Source organism: Oncorhynchus masou, chromosome 6 (genome assembly GCF_036934945.1).
Source record: "Oncorhynchus masou masou isolate Uvic2021 chromosome 6, UVic_Omas_1.1, whole genome shotgun sequence".
In the NCBI taxonomy this organism is placed as follows: Eukaryota; Metazoa; Chordata; class Actinopteri; order Salmoniformes; family Salmonidae; genus Oncorhynchus; species Oncorhynchus masou.
Genome location: NC_088217.1, coordinates 58,040,137 through 58,061,224, shown reverse-complemented (window position 1 = coordinate 58,061,224; position 21,088 = coordinate 58,040,137). Strand labels below are relative to the sequence as shown.

At 41.6% G+C, this 21,088-nt stretch overlaps 1 protein-coding gene across 2 annotated transcripts in view; it reads left to right on the top strand.

Annotated features, from left to right (window-relative positions):
* Nucleotides 1-5,188: 5,188 nt before the first annotated feature.
* Nucleotides 5,189-21,088, top strand: part of LOC135542344 (matrilin-4-like) — a 56,148-nt gene continuing 40,248 nt past the window's right edge. The window contains exons 1-6 of one of the 2 annotated variants that reach the window (XM_064969247.1): nucleotides 5,189-5,421; nucleotides 8,379-8,520; nucleotides 8,767-8,942; nucleotides 9,338-9,728; nucleotides 10,104-10,226; nucleotides 10,693-10,815. In XM_064969247.1, the coding sequence (XP_064825319.1) occupies nucleotides 8,448-8,520; nucleotides 8,767-8,942; nucleotides 9,338-9,728; nucleotides 10,104-10,226; nucleotides 10,693-10,815 (886 nt within the window). In that variant the 5' untranslated portion in view covers nucleotides 5,189-5,421; nucleotides 8,379-8,447. Of the gene's footprint in view, nucleotides 5,422-8,378; nucleotides 8,521-8,739; nucleotides 8,943-9,337; nucleotides 9,729-10,103; nucleotides 10,227-10,692; nucleotides 10,816-21,088 lie in introns of both variants that reach the window. The other variant, XM_064969246.1, reaches the window with a different exon arrangement.

Below are 21,088 nucleotides of genomic sequence, written 5' to 3'. Positions count from 1 at the left end.
TAGGCATGTCAGAGGAAAGTCCAAAACAATTGTCAAAGACTCCAGTCACCAAAGTCATAGATTGTTCTCTCTGCTACTGTATGGTAAGCGGTACCAGAGTGCCAAGTCTCGGACCAAAAAGCTCCTTAACAGCTTTTACCCCCATGCCATAAGACTTCTGAACAATTAATCAAATTGCCACCTGGACTATTTACATTACAACCTGTAATTCAAATAGATTTATTTGGATTTCATGTAATGGACATACACAAAATAGTCCAAATTGGTGAAATGAAAAAAATTACTTGTTTCAAAATATTTAAAAAATATTATTTTTTAAACGGAAAAGTGGTGTGTGCATATGTATTCACCACCTTTGCTATGAAGGCCCTAAATAAGATCTGGTGAAACCAATTACTGTCAGAAGTCACGTAATTAGTTCAATAAAGTCCACCAGTGTGCAATCTGTCACATGATCTCAATATACATACACCTGTTCTGAAAGGCCCCCGAGTCTGCAACGCCACTAAGCAAGGGGCACCACCAAGCAAGCGGCACCATGAAGACCAAGGAGCTCACCAAACAGGTCAGGGACAAAGTTGTGGAGAAGTACAGGTCAGGGTTGGGTTATAAAAAAAAATCAGAAACTTTGAACATCCCACGGAGCACCATTAAATCCATTAATCAAAAATTGAAAGAATATGGCACCCAAACAACAAACCTGTCAAGAGAGGGTTGCCCACCAGAAGTTAGGGACCAGGCAAGGAGGGCATTAATCAGAGAGGCAACAAAGAGACCAAAGATAGCTGCAAAGCTCCACAGCGGAGAATGGAGTATCTGTACATAGGACCACTTTAAGCCGTACACCACACCACAGAGCTTGGCTTTACGAAAGAGTGGCCAGAAAAAAGCCCTTGCTTAAAGAAAAATAAGCAAACACGTTTGGTGTTCGCCAAAAGACATGTGGGAGACACCCCAAACATATGGAAGGTACTCTGGTCAGATGAGACTAAAATTGAGCTTTTTGGCCATCGAGAAAAACGTTATGTCTGGCGCAAACCCAACATCTCTCATCACCCCGATAACCTCATCCCCACAATGAAGAATGGTGGTGCAGCATCATGCTGTGGGGTTGTTTTTCGTTGGCAGGGACTGGGAAACTGGTCAGAATTTAAGGCATGATGGATGGCGCTAAATTCAGGGAAATTCTTGAGGGAAACCTGTTTCAGTCTTCCAGAGATTTGAGACTAGGACCGTGGTTCACCTTCCAGCAGGACAATGACCCTAAGCATACTGCTAAAGCAGTGGTTTTAGGGGAAACATTTAAATGTCTTGGAATGGCCTAGTCAAAGACCAGAGATCAATCCAAATGAGAATATGTGGTATGACTTAGACTGCTGTACACCAGTGGAACCCATTCAACTTGAAGGAGCTGGAGCAGTTTTTCCTTGGAGAATGGGAAAAAAAATCCCAGTAGATAGATGTGCCAAGCTTATAGAGACATACCCCAAGAGATTTTCAGCTGTAATTGCTGCTGTAAAAGGTGGCTCTACAAAGTATTGCCTTGGGGGGGGGGGGGTTAGAGCGATGGATTAGTAACCGAAAGGTTGCAAGATTGAATCCCCGAACTGACAAGGTAAAAATCTGTCATTCTGCCCCTGAACAAGGCAGTTGACCCACTGTTCCTAGGCCATCATTGAAAATAAGAATTTGTTCTTAACTGACATGCCTAGTTAAATAACGGGAAAATAAAAACAAGTAAAATAAAATAGTTATGCACGCTCAAGTTGTTTGTTTCACAATAAAACATATTTTGCATCTTCAAAGTGGTAGGCATGTGGTGTAAATCAGATAATACAACCCTCTAAAATCCATTTTAATTCCAGGTTGTAAGTTAACAAAATAGGAAAAATGCCAAGGGTGAATACTTTCGCAAGCCACTGTACATGTACAAATGACCTAGACTAAACCGTACCCCCAGTACACAGCCTCGTTATTGTTGTTTTATTGTGTTACATGGTCCTTTAACGTTTATTTGGTACATATTTTCTTAACCAACAATGCAGTTCAAGAATAAGTTAAGGATTTGTAAATAAGCATTTCACGGTATTGTATTCAGCGCATGAGACAAATAAAATTTGATTTGAGGTTAGCTTGCATGCATGATATCTTACAGGCTACGATTTATTGAGATAGTAAAAAAGCTTATTTAACTGACTTTTAAGGATGATTAATAGCCAGAATAGTGGTGTTGCACTGTGAAGCTTATTGTTCCATTGGAGCTGCAGTTTTTGTCTAATGAGTTGGCTTGGATTGTGATTAATTCATACTATAGTTCATAAACTATCACACCCGTGTATACAGTGCATTTGGAAAGTATTCAAACCCCTTGACTTTTTCCACATTTTGTTACGTACAGAATTAGTCTGAAATGGATTAAATAGAACAAAAAAAATCCTCAATCTACAGACAATACCCCATACTGACAAAGTGAAAGTTCACTTTTTATTTTTGCTAATATATATATTTAAAAAAAAACAGATCCCTTACATAACTAACAGTCTATGTGCTATGTGACCTAATGTTACCATTGGTAAACCTTGAGGTTTCTACAACTTGATTGGAGTCCACTTGTGGTAAATTCAATTGATTGGACATGATTTGGAATGTCACAGCATAAACCAAGCTATGAGGTCGAAGGAATTGTCTGTATAGCTCTGAGACAGGATTGTGTCGAGGCACAGGTCTGGGGAAGGCTACCAAAACATTTCTGCAGCGTTGAAGGGGTCCAAGAACACGTTGGAGTCCATCATTCTTAAACGGAAGAGGTTTGGAACAACCAAGACTCTTCCTAGAGCTGGCTGCCCAGCCAAACTGAGCAATCGGGGAAGAAGGGCCTTGGTTAGGGAGGTGACCAACAACCTGATGGTCACTCTGACAGAGCTCTAGAGTTCTTCTGTGGAGATGGGAGAACCTTCCAGAAGGACAACCATCTTTTTAGCACTCCACCAATTAGGCCTTTATGGTAGAGTGGCCAGACGAAAGCCACTCAACAATAAAAGGCACATGACAGCCCGCTTTGAATTTGCCAATAGGCACCTAAAGGACAAAATTCTATGGTCTGATGAAACCAAGATTGAAGTGTCTGGTCTGAATGCCAAGCTTCACGTCTCGAGGTAACCTGGCACCATCCATACAGTGAAGCATGGTGGTGGCAGTATCATGCTTTGGGATGTTTTTCAGCGACCGGGACTACGAGACCAGTATGTTTTGTTTTGAGGAAAAGATGAAGAGCAAAGTAAAGAGAGAATCTTGATGAAAACCTTCTCCGGAGCACTCAGGATCTCAGCCAACAGGACAAGGACTCTAAGCACACAGCCAAGACAACACAGGAGTGGCTTCCGGACAAGTCTCTGAATATCCTTTAGTGGCCCAGCCAGAGCCCGGAATTGAACCTGATCGAACATCTCTGGAGAGACCTGAAAATAGCTGTGCAGCGACGCTCCCCATACAACCTGACAGACCTTGAGAGGATCTGCAGAGAAGAAAAAGGGAGACACTTCCCAAATACAGGTGTGCCAAACTAGTAGCGTCATACCCAAGAAGACTCGGGGCTGTAATTGCTGCCAAAGGCGCTTCAACAAAGTACTGAGTAAAGGGTCAGAATAAGCCAAGGGCGATTTATATATTTGACAAGCATTTCGTACAATAGAAATAAAGTACTTCCTTGTTTATCACTACATACCAGACACTTTGAATGTTGGTGTAGCCTACTGACTTATTTTATTTGTTTCCTATTTATGTTATCCAAAAGTGTCTGGTATGGTCATTTCTTATGAACATTGGGGGTAAAATAACCTTGGACTGTCCATATTTGAAATGTGTAACTAAATCAAACCCATATCAACTCAATAGGTCTATATGTGCGTACTGAATGCAGTCACCCTAACCGCTAGACCACCCCAGACCACTTGAACTACATTTTGAGTTAATTCATAACCTTAGGATACACTAGAAACTTGTTTGTCATAGATTAGTAGACCTATATCCATCTTGTCTTGATTGTATTTTATTTCACCTTTTATTTAACTAGTCAGTTAAGAACCAATTCTTATTTACAATGACGGCCTGCACCCGCCAAACTTGGACGACGCTTGACCCTATGGGACTCCCAATCATGGCCGGTTGTGATTCAGCCTTGATGCATCAGGAAAATTCTCTATGGCAAAATAGTGATCGAGTTAAGTTCTAACATCTGTATCAGTATCGACACATGCCTCAACAACCCACTTAGCAATCGTTCTCTCTGCGTAGTGTTTTGGGGAACACTGTTGTGTTGGAAAGATGCATCGCTAAAACACTCAGAAGCCCAAGTTCCATTGCTAACATGAAACCGGGCACAGTATAATAAAATTGGGGTTTAAACGCACAGGACAACTGTCCATCACTGGCAAATCCCTAGGCCAAACACATTATAGCAAAACAATAAAAACATCCAAGCTTACTGTATATACAGTAGTTTTCCCACTGACTTTATGTACCAGTTCAGTTTTATATGCTCGTCTCATCTCTGTAGACATAGTGATGTATGTTAAAATGTCTCATTGAATTGTCTCACAATAACTTCACTCTTACAACTATTTTCCCCTTATATAGACTTTAAGAGGTGAGTGGGGCTCTAAGGTCAGAGAATGTTTTGTCCAGATCACTGAGCTCTTATTTGACCCCGAGTTCACAGTTGACTTGAGCTGTCTGCCTCAACACCAGGGTGCCAGGAGTTTAAATTAGACTTTCGCCTAGAGGTCACAGCATCAGGAGCACAGACCTACTGGTTTTTTACACCATGCATGGCTACATAAGGCATGAAGTAAACAAAATGCACTCCAACAGTTACGAAACTAGGCCAAAATTACTGTTAATGTTGTCATTGGTAAGTCATTGTTACAGTATTAGTATTGGTCATTTGGAAAAGCATAGTGGGTAGCCTAGAGTTAAATAGTTTTATTAAACTTTATTTAGTCATCTCAATACGTTTGAATTTATTGTATTCCACACAAAAGGCGCAAGATCATCCCAGTCCTAGCATGTGTCCCTCCTGTGCCTTCGCAGCGGTTCCTATTTCAAAGGGGGGTGGAGTCTACACTTGCACTGTCATTGCCTGTATTTTAATACCTGCATGAGCCTTCACTCCTTCATTCCATGACAGAATACCAGTTGAGACGAGGCAAAAATCTCACAAGAACACTCAATCCTCCCAGCTTGGTGACTTGAATCTTGGATACCTTTGCTTTTACTTGGACTTTTTGTGAGTCCAACAAGCATTTTGTGTGTTTAAAAAGTTGCATTTACAGCAGTAGCTTACCTGTTCCATTCCAACGGCCAAGGTTCCGTCCTACCCAGCATCATTCCCAGGAGAGTGAGAGAATCCCCGGGTGGGTACAGGTGAGTAGGGTCCATGGAATTCTGCAGCGATGCTGAAAATGTAATGGAGAGAGCATGTTTTTTTTTTCAGTATTCACTGACTGCATATCTATAGACCATTGTCAGTGTGTTTTGTTTTGCTAGGTATAATAAGAGTTGTCAATATGAAGTCTATCCCTCAGGTGTAGCTAATTTATATACACCTATACTGCTCAGTCATATCAAAGCTATGTATGCACTACTGTGCAGTCACGGTAGTCTACACTTGAAGATAAAAAATGCTTTGTAGTAAAACTATTACAAATATTTACAACTTATGTTGTTAGTATTAGTGTCAGGCAAATGCATTACTGTAGTAGAAATTGCAGCAGCAGTTGCTGGTAGCCTATCGGTTTGTGCTGGACTAGATAATGATTATCTTTAAAGAGTTCATTGGGATAAAATGGAATTAGTCAAATCTATATTTGCCAATCTGTGCTTATTAGGCTAATGGTGTGATAAAATGCTATTATTAAATTGCAGTTTAAAAAGTATACCTTAAACAAAACTTGGCTTACACTATCATTTAGTACAATTCATTATTTAGAAACTATCATCAAACAGGATAATATCCAATAAACCCACATCTCCCAGTGAAATTGTGTATAATGAGAATTGCGGTTAGTTTAAAAAACAAAAAGTGATTCTATACAACCTGGTTATCAATGCAACATTGTGTATTGTAGAGTGAGTATATTGAGGGTGCGAACTGCCGGTATGTGTGGGTGCACAGTGACTGCCTGGAGAAGAAGAGGCAGGAGAAACTGCTAACAGTAGCAAAGTCCACATCTGCTTCCAATTGAGAAGGAACAAGAAGCTGCTGTGTCTTATTCTGAATATGTGCTCAAGCTGTCACTCACCTCCCTTCCAGCCACAGAGCCAGCCATAACTGTCTATTCTCTTCACTCACTATGAATGTGTAGCTCACTCTCCCTTCCTCCCTCTCTCCCCCTTCCTCTCCCACCTCTAATGTACTTGTCCTTTTGCTCAGTTGTAATGTACTTGTCTTCTTGGGCCTCCCACTCCTCTTTCTATTCTGGTTAGAGTCAGTTTGCACTGTTGTGTGAAGGGAGTAGTACACAGCGTTGTACCAGATCTTCAGTTTCTTGGCAATTTCTTAGAACAAGAATAGACTGACGAGTTTCAGAAGAAAGTTCTTTGTTTCTGGCCATTTTGAGCCATTAATCGAAACCACAAATGCTGATGTTCCAGATACTCAACTAGTCTAAAGAAGGCAAGTTTTATTGCTTCTTTAATTAGCACAACAGTTTTCAGCTGTGCTAACATAATTGCAAAAGGGTTTTCTAATGATCAATTAGACTTTTAAAATGATAAACTTGGATTATCTAACGCAACATGCCATTGCAACACAGGAGTGACGGTTGCTGATAATGGGCCTCTGTACGCCTATGTAGATATTCCATAAAAAAATCTGCCGTTTCCAGCTACAATAGTCATTTACAACATTATCAAGGTCTAGACTGTATTTCTGTTCATTTTTTTGTATTTCTGTTCAATTTTCTGTTATTTTATTGTATTAAAAAAAATGCTTTTTTTTTCAAAAACAAAAAGGCATTTCTAAGTGACCCCAAACCTTTGAATGGTAGTATATATATATATATATATATATATATATATATTTTTTTTAAATGGGAATCACATTCTTATCAATAGGCCATAATGGATTTTGGCCCAATAGGCCTGGCATATTGCCACGTTCAAGGAGCTTTCTGTTTTTATTGGCTTATTTTGCCTAAAAACCTTTAGGACTACCTATATAAAAAAAACTGCATCTCTGCCCAGCCTGGCAAGAGTGACCAAAGGGATGTTAAGCATCCCCAGTGGCTCTGCAAGTGTGGATGATATTCTCCGCTGCTGGCCTGCTCTCCAATCACCATAGCATGAGCCTGAAGCCACAGACTGGCTAAACTCGTGTTTTAAAAATGTATTCAAAAGGGACTAATAAGTAATTTTATGTTTAATTTGTATTAAAATCTAAGTACGTCACAGCCTATATGTGCAATTTATAGACTATAGTGATTTAATACAAAGTAATGTTTAAATGCTGAGCACTTTCCAAAAGGATTTCCAACAGCAGAACTCCACTCACATACTCTGGTAGTGGGGCACACTGAAGCTTCTTTGTACCTGTACACAGACATATGCACAAGGTTACAGCAGGAGGCTTCTAAAACACACGTCTAGAGTTATTTCTGCACTGAGTCTGGGAGGAGAACAAGTGAGACTGATCAAGACAACAATGCATAAGGCTTTCTCTGAGCAGAATCTGGGCTCTTTGCGAGGTCCTGATCTATCTTTGTCATCACACTTAGTTCTGTCTGTATCCCTATTTTCTTCTTTCCATCGCTCTCTTGTTATCTATGAAATTAGTCTGTGGGATTTCACATATGTTTTCATATCAGAGGGATTCATGGCTCATGTCAATTGGCATCGGTTTAATGGTTCACTAAAACTTTGCTGCCAAGTAGGCATAGCACACTCCAGTTGTTTTTTGATGTGGTATCTTCCTACTCTCTCTGAGGAAGTTGCTTCCATTGGGCATTCACAAATTGACCAAAATGAGGCTGATGAATGACAACAAGCACTTTTTCAAGGTACAGCTATCTAAGTGATAACGATAAACCTCACCAGGACCCCTCTCTCAGGACCCAAGAAAATAAGTGCTTTTTGTAATGTCCATTTCGTATAAACATGTCCCAGACATTGCTCTTTTCCAGTGATTACTCTTGTGCTGCGTTTGAACCCCTTGCATGTGGTGATTTGAAGGTGCAGCTGTCTGTTAGGATAGGACTGACTCCTGTATACCTCCGCCATCTTTGTGGCGTCAAGAGTTATGGGAGAGCTGGGCAGGAATGTGCTGGTGGTAAAGTACCCATGGATGTCTCTGACATGTTTTGTTTTGTATTCTCTCATTGCAGTGCAGTGTGAAGCCTGCCTAAACCCAGACCAGCTCCGACAGGTCCAGCTCCCAGTCCAGCACCCTAAACATGAGACAGCTGTGTGTCTGTGTGTCTGTTCTGCTAGTCTTGGCCACCCTGGCTGTGGCTAGGCCAAAAGCAGGTTAGCCTAATCCAAAAGTGAAGTAATAAAATTACCATGAATGCATTGCAGTTCGGCACACATTCAATTGCTTCTTACCTCATAATGTTGTGTTAGATTCAATTAGAATGAGATCTGGCTTTGCAAGGAAGTTAATGAAATTCAAACAAAATGACTGTTTACTTGTATGCTTATGCCGTATATAATTTCATATTCATGCAGCTTGTGATGAATTTGCAGCTGATTTTCAACTCAATTCCAATCCAGCACTGGAGCAGAAGTGCAAGTCTGGCCCAGTGGACCTGGTATTCATTATTGACAGCTCTCGCAGTGTGCGACCCCACGAGTTTGAGACCATGCGCAAATTCATGATCGACATCATCCACACACTGGACGTGGGATCGAACGCTACCCGGGTGGGCCTGGTACAGTACTCCAGCCAGGTCCACAACCTCTTTTCTAATTCTCAATTTACATTTACATTACATTTAAGTCATTTAGCAGACGCTCTTATCCAGAGCGACTTACAAATTGGATTTAGCTGTGTTTTTACACCTTAGTGAAGGACTATGCTTGGAGAGGGAAGATAGTTCTAGGCATGTATTTCTTATCTTGTCTTCCATTTCCAATCGTAGTTATTGTAACTCCACAAAGTCTAGAGAACTATCACTAAAGGCTAAAATCTTTTGCGATGCACATGTTTTTTTCCTAGGGTTTAATTTACTAAAACGTTTTTTTCCCTGTTAAAGACTCAGTTGTACCTAAATATAGATAGTTAGACATGCAAACCCTGCAGATGAAGAGGTGACTGATGCTTTGTATGCTTCTATGACTCTAGGTTCAAAACGAATTCTCTCTCAAGACCCACGCAAAGCTGCAAGGCATGGTGAAAGGCATCAAGGAGATCATCCCCTTGGCACAGGGCACCATGACGGGCCTGGCCATCAAGTACGTCATGAACCATGCCTTCACGGCAGCTGAGGGTGACAGACCCAAGGTGCCCAATGTAGCTGTCATTGTAACGGACGGACGGCCCCAGGATCGTGTGGCGGAAGTGGCGGCCGAGGCTCGGGACAAGGGCATCGAGATCTACACAGTAGGCGTGGCCCGGGCGGATATGACCTCACTGCGCGCCATGGCATCGCCACCCTTCGAGGATCATGTCTTCCTGGTGGAGTCCTTTGACCTGATCCACCAGTTTGGCCTGCAGTTCCAGGACAAGCTCTGCGGTGGGTTGATAAGTAATATTATTGAATTATCATCAAACGTGTGTACAGCAATATGCGCGATGTAAGCAATTATCAAGATACCACTCAGTTTCAATCATATTAAGAAAATCACACTTTACAGTTGCTGAAGTGTCAAGGTCATCAGTGTTCACAAAGGTATGTATTCGTACCTGAGACTTTTATAGCTTGTAAAACGTTTATCCGTTAATTTGTCCTCATAAACTCAACTCATTTTCAGCTCTCGCTATAAGTTACATCCCTGGCAGCACAATATCATCTTCCAAAACAGTTTGAGCAAATCCTTGATATTTCCTCATGTCAATAATATGAGAGGGATTGAAGGTAGATTTCTTTGCTCACCTGCTGGGGTTCCAGGGATGGATCTATGCCTGGAGTCAGACCATGGCTGCGAGCACCTCTGTGAGAGTTCCCCTGGCTCTTTCCACTGCCTGTGTCGGCCAGGGTACACTCTCAGCAAGGATTCCAAGACCTGCACAGGTAGGCTGTCCATTGGGCTAGACATGAGACAACTTAATACTTTTTTTAAAGTAATGAACGATATATAATGTCAGTCAAGTGAATGCATAACTGTAGTGTATTCATTTTCATCACTTGAATTTAATTTCATCACTTGAATTTAACAGTGTCTGGGCCTGGTTCTTGTATATGCCAATGGGAAATGTGTAAGAGTTTTAATTGTGAGCATGTAGCCATGTATCTATTCAATATGCATTGTGGAAGTTCAGCTTTACAGCGTCATTGAAATTTAAAGGCAATGTTCTAGCTTAAGCGGGGACTGAATTCACGGTAAGCGCTGCATATGTCATCTCAAATGGAAATTATCTTCACATTTCTATCACAGAATCTGTAACGATTCAGATTGAATAGAGCCCTAGGTCAAGTTAGGATTCAGCAGTTACTGATTTACCATCAACCGTGATTTTTGTCTCTTTGTATGATACAGTCATAGATCTGTGTGCTGAGGGAAAGCATGACTGTGAGCAGAGCTGTATCCCCTCCCCTGGAGCCTTCACATGCGGCTGCAACATTGGCTACACCCTCAACAACGACAAGAAGACCTGCACAAGTTAGTGAGGCCATCATAGCATAATCCATCCAAACCCATAGACCAGTGGTCACCAACCTTTTCTGGGTCAAGAACAGTTTGAGTCAAATTGCAAGCAGGGATCTACCGCTCAGAGTTTTTTACATTACTTAAGAGCCTATGAAACATTAACCAATTAAAAACAGTTATGTAACAATGAGGTTTGTGCAGTAGGCAATAGGCCGAATACATTATCACTGCATATCGGCTATGCTTGAATTACCCTGCCAATGTTGTTCTTCTCAGACCATTTAGACATTTTTTTCAAAAAATTTAAGTATATACCTAAATCATATGTTTTATTACTTCTGAGGCACAGCTGAGTGAGAATAATAATTAATTCAGAGGAACACATTGCTATACTCATTTATTGCAGCTGAATTTGAATTTGGCCTTGCTGCTATTAGCCCATAGAAACACTTTGAATAACAGCTTCTTACATGGATAAACAGACAGTCCCCCAAAAAGTCTAAATGAAGTTTATTCTGGTGTCATGAAACCTTTTTTTGTCTGTATTTAACCTATTATTTTAGGCTCTAAACTATCTCCATATTTATGCTTCTGTATATTTTTTAAACTGGTACCCGGCTACCTTCAGACTAGTTATGTGAGGCTTGTGGGTGTCCTAGAGCAAAACAACCAACATGTACGTGTTCGTGAGAGACTCACCTTTCCACCATATTAGCGTGTAGCTCAAACAGTTCTGACGCTACAGAGGCTTTCGTGAGAAGACTGATTTTCGGGATGTCTCGTGGTCTGACAAACACTGCTCTTGCTCTGACACCTTTCACCACAGTTGCGGATGCAGTGGAATGAGATGCAGCCCATGCAAAATATCAGATACTGTATCTCTAGCTAAAACTGACAGATTTTTGTGGGGATTTTTTATGATGCTAATTAGATTTCCACAGGGACATTGACTCTATGGAATTTTAAACATTAACTTACTCAGAAAAACAGCAGCTCTTTGCTGTATTCGTTGTGTCTTTCTATGCTCAACTTCATTCGATGCTTCTTTCTACAGTCTAAGGCTCAAGGAAACTGTGCAGACACAGTGATCTGATCTGATTGGCCAGCAGTAGGCGTATAAGTGCACTTGATTTGCTCTCAGGGCCTGCCGGGTAGGCGGAGTTCTACTTTCAGACACATGAAATGGTGAAAAATGGGAACACTTTGCCATTCCCGTGCTAGGGCTGCTGAATCAAGTGCACCTTGCTATAAGACTCTAAATTGAGCTCAGATGCATCCTGTTTCTACTGATCATCCATGAGATGCTTCTTCAACTTGATTGGAGTCCACCTGTGATAAATTCAATTGATTTTTCATGATTTGGAAAGGCACACACCTGTCTATATGTGACCAACCGATTCAAAACGGTCTTATGTAGAAAAAATGTAAATATGTTTTCTATATTGGATAAAATGGTATAACATACACTACAGTTGTGGAACAACGGGAAAGTGATTTTGCTTTGAATACTTGTAAGCTTACTTTTGAGAAAATGGACTTTGAATGTTTTGGTACTACTACTGGAGAACCCTCCTTTGTCTACACTCATCCAGCATCGTTCACACCCTCTTAAGCTTTAGCCACACCAATCTCTTTAAATCAAATCAAAACTCATTTTATTTGTCACATGTGCCAAATACAACAGGTGTTGTGACCTTACAGTGAAATGCTTACTTACAAGCCCTTAAGCCCTTAACCAAAAGTAAAAACATTTTTTTTAATATATAGAAAATATATAGAAAAATAAAAAATTATTAAGGAGTAACAATAAAATAATTGTAGCGAGACTATATAAAGGGGGTACCGGTACTGAGTCAATGTGCTGGGGAACCAGTTAATCAAGGTAATTGAGGTAATATGTACTTGAAGGTAGAGGTAAAGTGACTATGCATGGATAATAAACAGAGAGTAGCAGCAGCGTAAAAATGGGGGTGGTCCGGGAAGCCATTAGATTAGCTGTTTGGGAGTCTTATGGCTTGGGGGTAGAAGCTTTTAAGAAACCTTTTGGACCTAGTCTTGGCACTCCGGTACCTCTTGCCGCGCGGTAGCAGAGAGAACAGTCTATGACTAGGGTGGCTGGAATCTTCGGCAATTGTTTGGTATAGAGGTCCTGGATGGCAGGAAGTTTGTCCCCAGTGATGTATTGGGTCACAAGCACTATCATCTGTAGTGCTTTGCAGTCGGTGGCAGAGTAGTTGCAATACCAGGCGGTGATGGAATGAGTCAGGATGCTCTTGATGTTGCAGATGTAGAACTTTTTGAGGATCTGAGGACTGTTGTGGGAATATCTAATCAAATGGAAGAAAGGCTTCAGATTCTGTCAAACAACACTTTATTATGAGATTTGTACAAATGGAAAATCAACTACCCACTCAGCAGCGGTAGTTGAAAAGATCAACGAACAGTGCCGGTTCAATGCTTTTATAGAGAAAATGCATACAACCCCTTTCTGTATACGTGGCAGTCAGCAGATAGTGTCTAAAAGGTAATTCGTTGTCTGTCTAAACTTAAGATAGCACAAGTTTGATAGCCCGAGGGCTCAACCGTTTAACTGCATTCACAACAACAAACACTATATTGTACTCCCTTCTGCAAGGTTCCATACATGTGACTTTCTGTAGATAGTAAACCCATGGGATTTGCACCCAAATGTCTCATGACTAAGTCACACCAATCCAAGTTTGAGTCAGGTTAGAAAAAACACTAGCATATAACAAGAGACTATTCTTTAAGCAGTAAAACACAGGATAGCATTGTGACTAATTATGTCATTTTCCATGACAGGACCCATGTCAAATCTTTTCAGTCTTCTGAGGGGGAATAGGCATTGTCGTACCCTCATCACGACTGTCTTGGTGTGTTTGGACCATGATAGTTTGTTGGTGATGTGGACACCAAGGAACTTGAAGCTATCAACCTGCTCCACTACAACCCTGTCGATGAGAATGGGGGCGGGCTCGGTCCTCCTTTTCCTGTAGTCCACAATCATCTATTTTATCTTGATCACATTGAGGGAGAGTATGTTATTCTGGCACCACACTGCAAGGTCTATGACCTCCTCCCTATAGGCTGTCTCGTCGATGTCGGTGATCGGGTCTACCACTGTTGTGTCATCGGCAAACTTAATGATGGTGTTGGAGTCGTGCTTGGCCATACAGTCAGGTGTGAACAGGGAGTACAGGAGGGGATTGAGCACACACATCTGAGGGGCCCCAGTGTTGAGGATTAGCGTGGCAGACGTGTTGTTACCTAAACTTACCACCTGGGGTCGGCCTGTCAGGAAGTCCAGGATCCAGTTGTAGAGGGAGTTGTTTAGTCCGAGGGTCCTTAGCTTAGTCATGAGCTTTGAGGGCTTTATGGTGTTGAACGCTGAGCTGTAGTCAATGAATAGTATTCTCGCGTAGGTGTTCCGTTTGTCCAGATGGGAAAGTGTAGTGTGGAGTGCAATAGAGATTGCATCATCTGTGGATCTTTTGGGGCGGTATGTAAGTTGGAGTGGGTCTAGGGTTTCTGGGATAATGGTGTTGATGTGAACCATGACCAGCCTTTCATAGCACTACATGGCTTGAAACATGTTGGTATTACAGACTCAGTCAGGGGCAGGTTGAAAATGTCAATGAAGACACTTGCCAGTTGGTCAGCGCAAGCTCAGAGTACATGTCCTGGTAATCCATCTGGCCCTACAGCGTTGTGAATATTTACCTGTTTAAAGGTCTTACTCATATCGGCTATGGAGAGAGTGATCACACAGTCGTCCGGAACAGTTGATGCTCTCATGCATGCTTCAGTGTTGTTTGGCTCGAAGTGAGCATATAAGTTATTTAGCTCATCTGGTAGGCTCGTGTCACTGGGCAGTTCCCTTTGTGCTTCCTTTGTGTTCCCTCTGTGCTTCCCTTTGTAGTCTGTAATAGTTTGCAGGCCCTGCCACATCCAACGAGCTTCATAGCTGGTGTAGTACTATTTAATCTTAGTCCTGTGTTGAAGCTTTACCTGTTTGATGGTTCGTCAGAGGGCATAGCGGGATTTCTTATAAGCGTTCGGGTTAGAGTCCCGCTCCTTGAAAGCAGCAGCTCTGCCTTTTAGTTCAGTGTTGATGTTGCCTGTCATCCATGGCTTCTGGTTGGGTATGTACTTATTGTCACTGTGGGAATGACATCATCAATGCATTTATTGATGAAACTAGTGACTGATGTGGTGTACTCCTCAATGCCATCGGAAGAATCCCGAAACATATTCCAGTCTGTGCTAGCAAAACAGTCCTGTAGCTTAGCATCTGTGTCATCTGACCCCTTCCTTTTGAGCAAGTCACTGGTACTTCCTGCTTTAGTTTTTGCTTGTAAGCAGGAATCAGGAGGATAGAGTTATGGTCAGATTTTCCAAATGGAGTGTGAGGTAGAGCTTGTTCTGTGTCTCTGTGTGTGGAGTAAAGGTGGTCTAGAGTTGTTGTTTATTCTCTGGTTGCACATTTAACATGCTGGTAGAAATGAGGTAAAATGGATTTAAGTTTCCCTGCATTATCATCCCTGGCCACAAGGAGCTCCGCCTCTGGATGAGCATTTTCTTGTTTGCTTATGGCCTTATACAGCTCATTTAGTGCCAGCATCGGTTTGTGGTGGTAAATAGACAACTCCGAAAAATATAGATGAAAACTCTTTAAGTAAATAGTGTGTTATACAGCTTATCATTCCACTGATCCTGAGGGGCTCAGCGGTCTAAGGCACTGCATCTCAGTGCTAGAGGTGTCACAACAGACACTGGTTCGATTCCAGGCTGCGTCACAACCGGCCGTGATTGGGAGTCCCATAGGGTGGCGCACTATTGGCCCAGCATCATCCGGGTTAGGGTTTGGCCGTCATTGTAAATAAGAATTTGTTCTTCACTGACTTGCCTAGTTAAATAAATAAAAAACAATATATATAAATGAGATACTCTATCTCAGACGAGCAAAACCTTAAGACTTCCTTAATATTAGATTTTGTTCAGCTGTTCTATTATGCTGATGGACCAAAAACTCAGCCAGCTGTATGTTAACCATGTCGGCTTCAGCCACTACTTTGTGAAACTTAAGATATTACAGTTTTTAATGTCCCATTGCTTGGATTGTCTTGATCGGAGCTCATCCATTTAGTTATCAATTGATTGCACGTTGGCTAATAGGACTGATGGTAGAGGGGGATTACTCACTCGCCGTCAGATCCTTACAAGGCACCCCAACCTATGTCCCCAATATCTCGGTCTCTTCTTCATGCGAATGGCGGGGATTTGGGCCTTGTCCATCGTCTGAAGTAAATCCTTCACGTCTGACTCGTTAAATAAAAAATATAAATATTTGTCTAGTACGAGGTGAGTAATCACTGTCCACAAGCTCTTTTGTTCATAAGAGACGGTGGCAAAAACATTATGTACAAAATAAGTTACAAATAACGTGAAAAAACACACAATAGCACAATTGGTTAAAACGGAAGCCATCTCCTCCGACAAATTCATCAAGGGTAGATGCAGGCGTTCTGTACTAACAACAGCAGTCAAGCACCCAAATGACCTTGAGAGCTACTTTCAGACAAAAATGAGGGAACAGCTCACTGAACATAACTCGCACTAGCAGAGCTGGTTAGGCTGATATGTTATCCAGAGTGTTGGTGAGTGCAACTGTGTGGTCAGATTGTCCGCCAATGAGTAGGGTTGATCCGAACACTCTGACCTCAAAACGGCAGTCAAGCACCCAAGCTAACTGGCTAACATTGGCTAGCTTGCTAGCTACTTCCAGACACAAATGAGAGAACAACCCACTCTGACCATTTTAATCGCCCTAGCAGAGCTGGTTAGGTTGTTTTCATGTTATCTAGAACGTTGGTGACTGTAACTGTGCTGCTGGCAACAATGTAATTACGATTTTTGGCCAACATTTACTGACACGGGCCATATTCAGCGGGTTTTGACCATTAGTCAATTCAGCGCTCTGGCACACTCAGACAAGTCTTTTGTTCACGTGTAGCTAGCTAACAATGAGCCATAATCCCAACTCATGTGTCACGTTCGTCGAATGGAGGAGACCAAGGCGCAGCGTAAGATGAATACATACTTTTTAATGAAGACGAAGAACACTTAAAACCTGTTGTGACTAGGGGGCAGTATTTTCATTTTTGAAAAAAAAAACGGGATATTTTATCAGGACAAGATGCTAGAATATGCATATAATTATAGCTTAGAATAGAAAACACTCTAAAGTTTCCAAAACTGTAAAAATATTGTCTGTGAGTATAACAGAACTGAAAGCCTGAGAAAAATCCAATCGGGAAGTGCCTCATGTTTTGAATGCGTTGCGTTCCAATGCGTCCCTATTGAGCAGTGAATGTGCTATCAACCAGATTACTCTTTCTCCGTATTCCCGAAGGTGTCTACAGCATTGTGACGTAGTTTTACGCATTTATGTTGAAGAATACCCGTAAGCGGCTACATTGCGCAAGTGGTCACCTGATGCTCTCAGAGAGATTCTCGCGTAAAATACAGAGGTAGCCATTACACCAATCGGTCCTACTGAAAACCTATTTGTCTCGATGGATGTATTATCGAATAGATATTTGAAAAACACCTTGAGGGTTAATTATAAACAACGTTTGCCATGTTTCTGTCGATATTATGGAGCTAATTTGGCATATTTTTCGCCGTTTTCGTGACTGCAATTTCCTGGCAATTTGTCAGCCAAACGTGAAGAACAAACAGAGCTATTTCACCTACAAAAATAATATTTTGGGAAAAAAGGAAAATTTGCTATCTAACTGGGAGTCTTGTGAGTGAAAACATCCGAAGCTCATCAAAGGTAAACAATTGAATTTGATTGCTTTTCTGATTTCCGTGACCAAGTTACCTGCTGCTAGCTGGCTGGACAAAATGCTATGCTAGGCTATCGATAAACTTACACAAATGCTTGTCTAGCTTTGGCTGTAAAGCATATTTTGAAAATCTGAGATGACAGGGCTATTAACCTTTTGCGACTAGCAATCCCGGATCCAGGAGCATAATCATAGCCTCACACTAATTAGCATAACGCAGCAGACATAAATACCAGTAGAAACTTTTCCTATTCATGAAAATCGCAAATGAAATATATTGAAACACAAGCTTAGCCTTTTGTTAATCACACTGTCATCTCAGATTTTCAAAATATGCGTTACAGCCAACGCTAGACAAGCATTTGTGTAAGTTTATCGTGGCATAATGCTATGCTAGGCTCTGCTGGCAGCAGGCAACATTTTCACGAAAATAAGAAAAGCAATCAAATTAAATCATTTACCTTTGAAGAACATCGGATGTTTTCACTCAGGAGACTCCCAGTTAGATAGCAAATGTTCCTTTTTTCCAAAATATTATTTTTGTAGGCGAAATAGCTCCCGTTTGTTCATCATGCTTGGCTGAGAAATAAACCGGAAAATGCTACCACTACAACGCCAAACTTTAAAAAAAAATTATCTCCATAATATCGACAGAAACACGGCAAACGCTGTTTAGGATCAATCCTCAAGGTGTTTTTAACATATATATTCAATAATATATCCGTCGAGGCAATTGGTTTCTCATAAGAAGCGATTGGAAAAATGGCTACCTCTGTATTTTACGCAAGATTTTCTGCGGGAGACACCATGTGACCACCTGCTAAATATGGTCCCTTACGGTTATTTTTCAACGGAAATGCGTAAAAAGACGTCACAATGCTGTAGACACCTTGGGGAATACGTAGAATATGTAAGCTCATTCGTAGCTCATTCACAGCCATATAAGGAGTCATTGGCATGAGGCGGTTTCAAAAAATGCGGCACTTCCTGATTGGATTTTTATCTGGGTTTGCCTGTAACATCAGTCGTGTGGCACTCACAGACAATATCTTTGCAGTTTTGGAAACGTTAGAGTGTTGTCTATCCAAAGCTGTCAATTATATGCATAGTCTAGCATGTTTTCGTGACAAAATATCTTGTTTAAAACGGGAATGTTTTTCATCCAAAATGTTTAATAGCGCCACCTAGTCGCAAGAAGTTAACTTGACATTAGGCTCATGTAGTTTTACTATGTGATACATAAAAAAAGCTGTGTTAGACAGGATTACCTAGACTTACTGACCAGCTGAAATAGACAGAAGCGTGCTCCATGACAGACCAGTCCAAATTCAAGTTTGTTATTAAGGCACATGAAAGTTCACATGTTCGCGAAGGCATTTCTGCCAATCAAAACGCAGTAGTGATGCCGAGTTTCCTGAAACGGGTCACTTATAAGGTCCCACAGTTGACAATGCATGTCAAAGCAAAAACCAAGGCATGAGGTCAAAGGAATTGTCCGTAGAGCTCCGAGACAAGATTGTGTCGAGGCACAGATCTGGGGAAGGGTACCAAAACATTTCTGCAGCATTAAAAGTGCCCAAGAACACAGTGGCCTCCATCATTCTTAAATGGATGAAGTTTGGAGCCAACAAGACTCTTCCTAGAGCTGGCCGCCCGGCCAAACTGATCAATTGGGGGAGAAGGTCCTTGATCAGGTAGGTGGACCAAGGACCCAATGGTCACTCTGACAGAGCTCCAGAGTTATTCTGTGGAGATGGGAGAACATTCCAGAAGGACAACCATCAATCAATCAATGAAATGTATTTTTAAAGCCCTTTTTATATCAGCCAAAGTCACAAAGTGCTGTACAGAAACCCAGCCTAAAACCCCAAACAGCAAACAATGCAGGTGTAGAAGCACGGACGCTTGGAAAAAATCCCTAGAAAGGCAGAAACCTAGAGAGGAACCAGGCACTGAGGGGTGGCCAGACCTCTTCTGGCTGTGCCGGGTGGAGATTATGATAGAACATGGCAGAGATGTTCAAACGTTCATAGATGACCAGCAGGGTCAAATAATAATAATCACAGTGGGTGCAACAGGTCAGCACCTCAGGAGTAAATGCCAATTGGATTTTCATAGCCCATCATTCAGAGTTAGAGACAGCATGTCGTGGAGAGAGAGTCCAAAACAGCAGGTCCGGGACACGGTAGTACCTCCAGTGAACAGGTCACGGTTCCATAGCCACAGGCAGAACAGTTGAAACTGGAGCAGCAGCATGACTAGATGGACTGGGGACTGTAAGGAGTCATCAGGCCAGGTAGTCCTGAGGCATGGTCCTGGGGCTCAGGTCATTCGTGAGAAGAGAGAGCAAAAGAGAGAGAGGAGAGAGAAGGAGAAAAAAGCGAGAGAATTAGAGGGAGCATACTTAAATTCACACAGGACATTCACACAGGACCGGAGAAATACTCCAGATAACAGACTGACCCTAGCCTTCCAAACACAAACTATTGCAGCATAAATACTGGAGGCTGAGACAGGAGTGGTCGGGAGACACTGTGGCTCTGTCTGACAATACTCCCGGACAGGGCCGAACAGGTAGGATATAACCCCACCCACTTTGCCAAAGCACAGCCCCCACACCACTAGTGGGATATCTTCAACCACCAACCTTCTACCCTGAGACAAGGCCGGGTATAGCCCACAGAGATCTCCCCACGGCACGAACCCGAGGGGGGCACCAACCCAGACAAGAAGATCACGTTACTGATGCATCCCTCCTAGGGCCAGCATGGAAGTGCACCAGTAAGCCAGTGACTGGTGCCATGTTATGTAGATGGAAAAAAGCTGTCCTTTAAATATTCTTGATATGTTCGTCAAAAGGGATCAAGGTCCAGAGTAATGCTGAGGTCCTTCAGTTTTATTTGAGATGACTGTACAACCATCAACATTAATTCTCAGGTCCTACAGAAGATATCTTTGTTACTTGGGACCTAGAACTAGCATCTCTGTTTTGTCCAAGTTTAAAAGTTAACTTCTTATGGTATAGGGGACGCTTGCGTCCCACTTGGCCAAAAGCCAGGGAAAATGCAGCGTGGCAAATTAAAAAAAAATGATGTAAAAATCGAACTTTCATTAAATCACACATGTAAGATTAAAGCTTTATCCAGCCAACATGTCAGATTTTAAAAAGGCTTTTCGGCGAAAGAATAAGAAGCTATTATCTGATGATAGCACAACAGTAAACAAAGTGGGTAGCATATTTCAAACCTGCAGGCGCTACACAAAATGCAGAAATAAAATACACTGCTCAAAAAAATAAAGGGAACACTAAAATAACACATCCTAGATCTGAATGAATGAAACATTCTTATTAAATACTTTTTTCTTTACATAGTTGAATGTGCTGACAACAAAATCACACAAAAATTATCAAT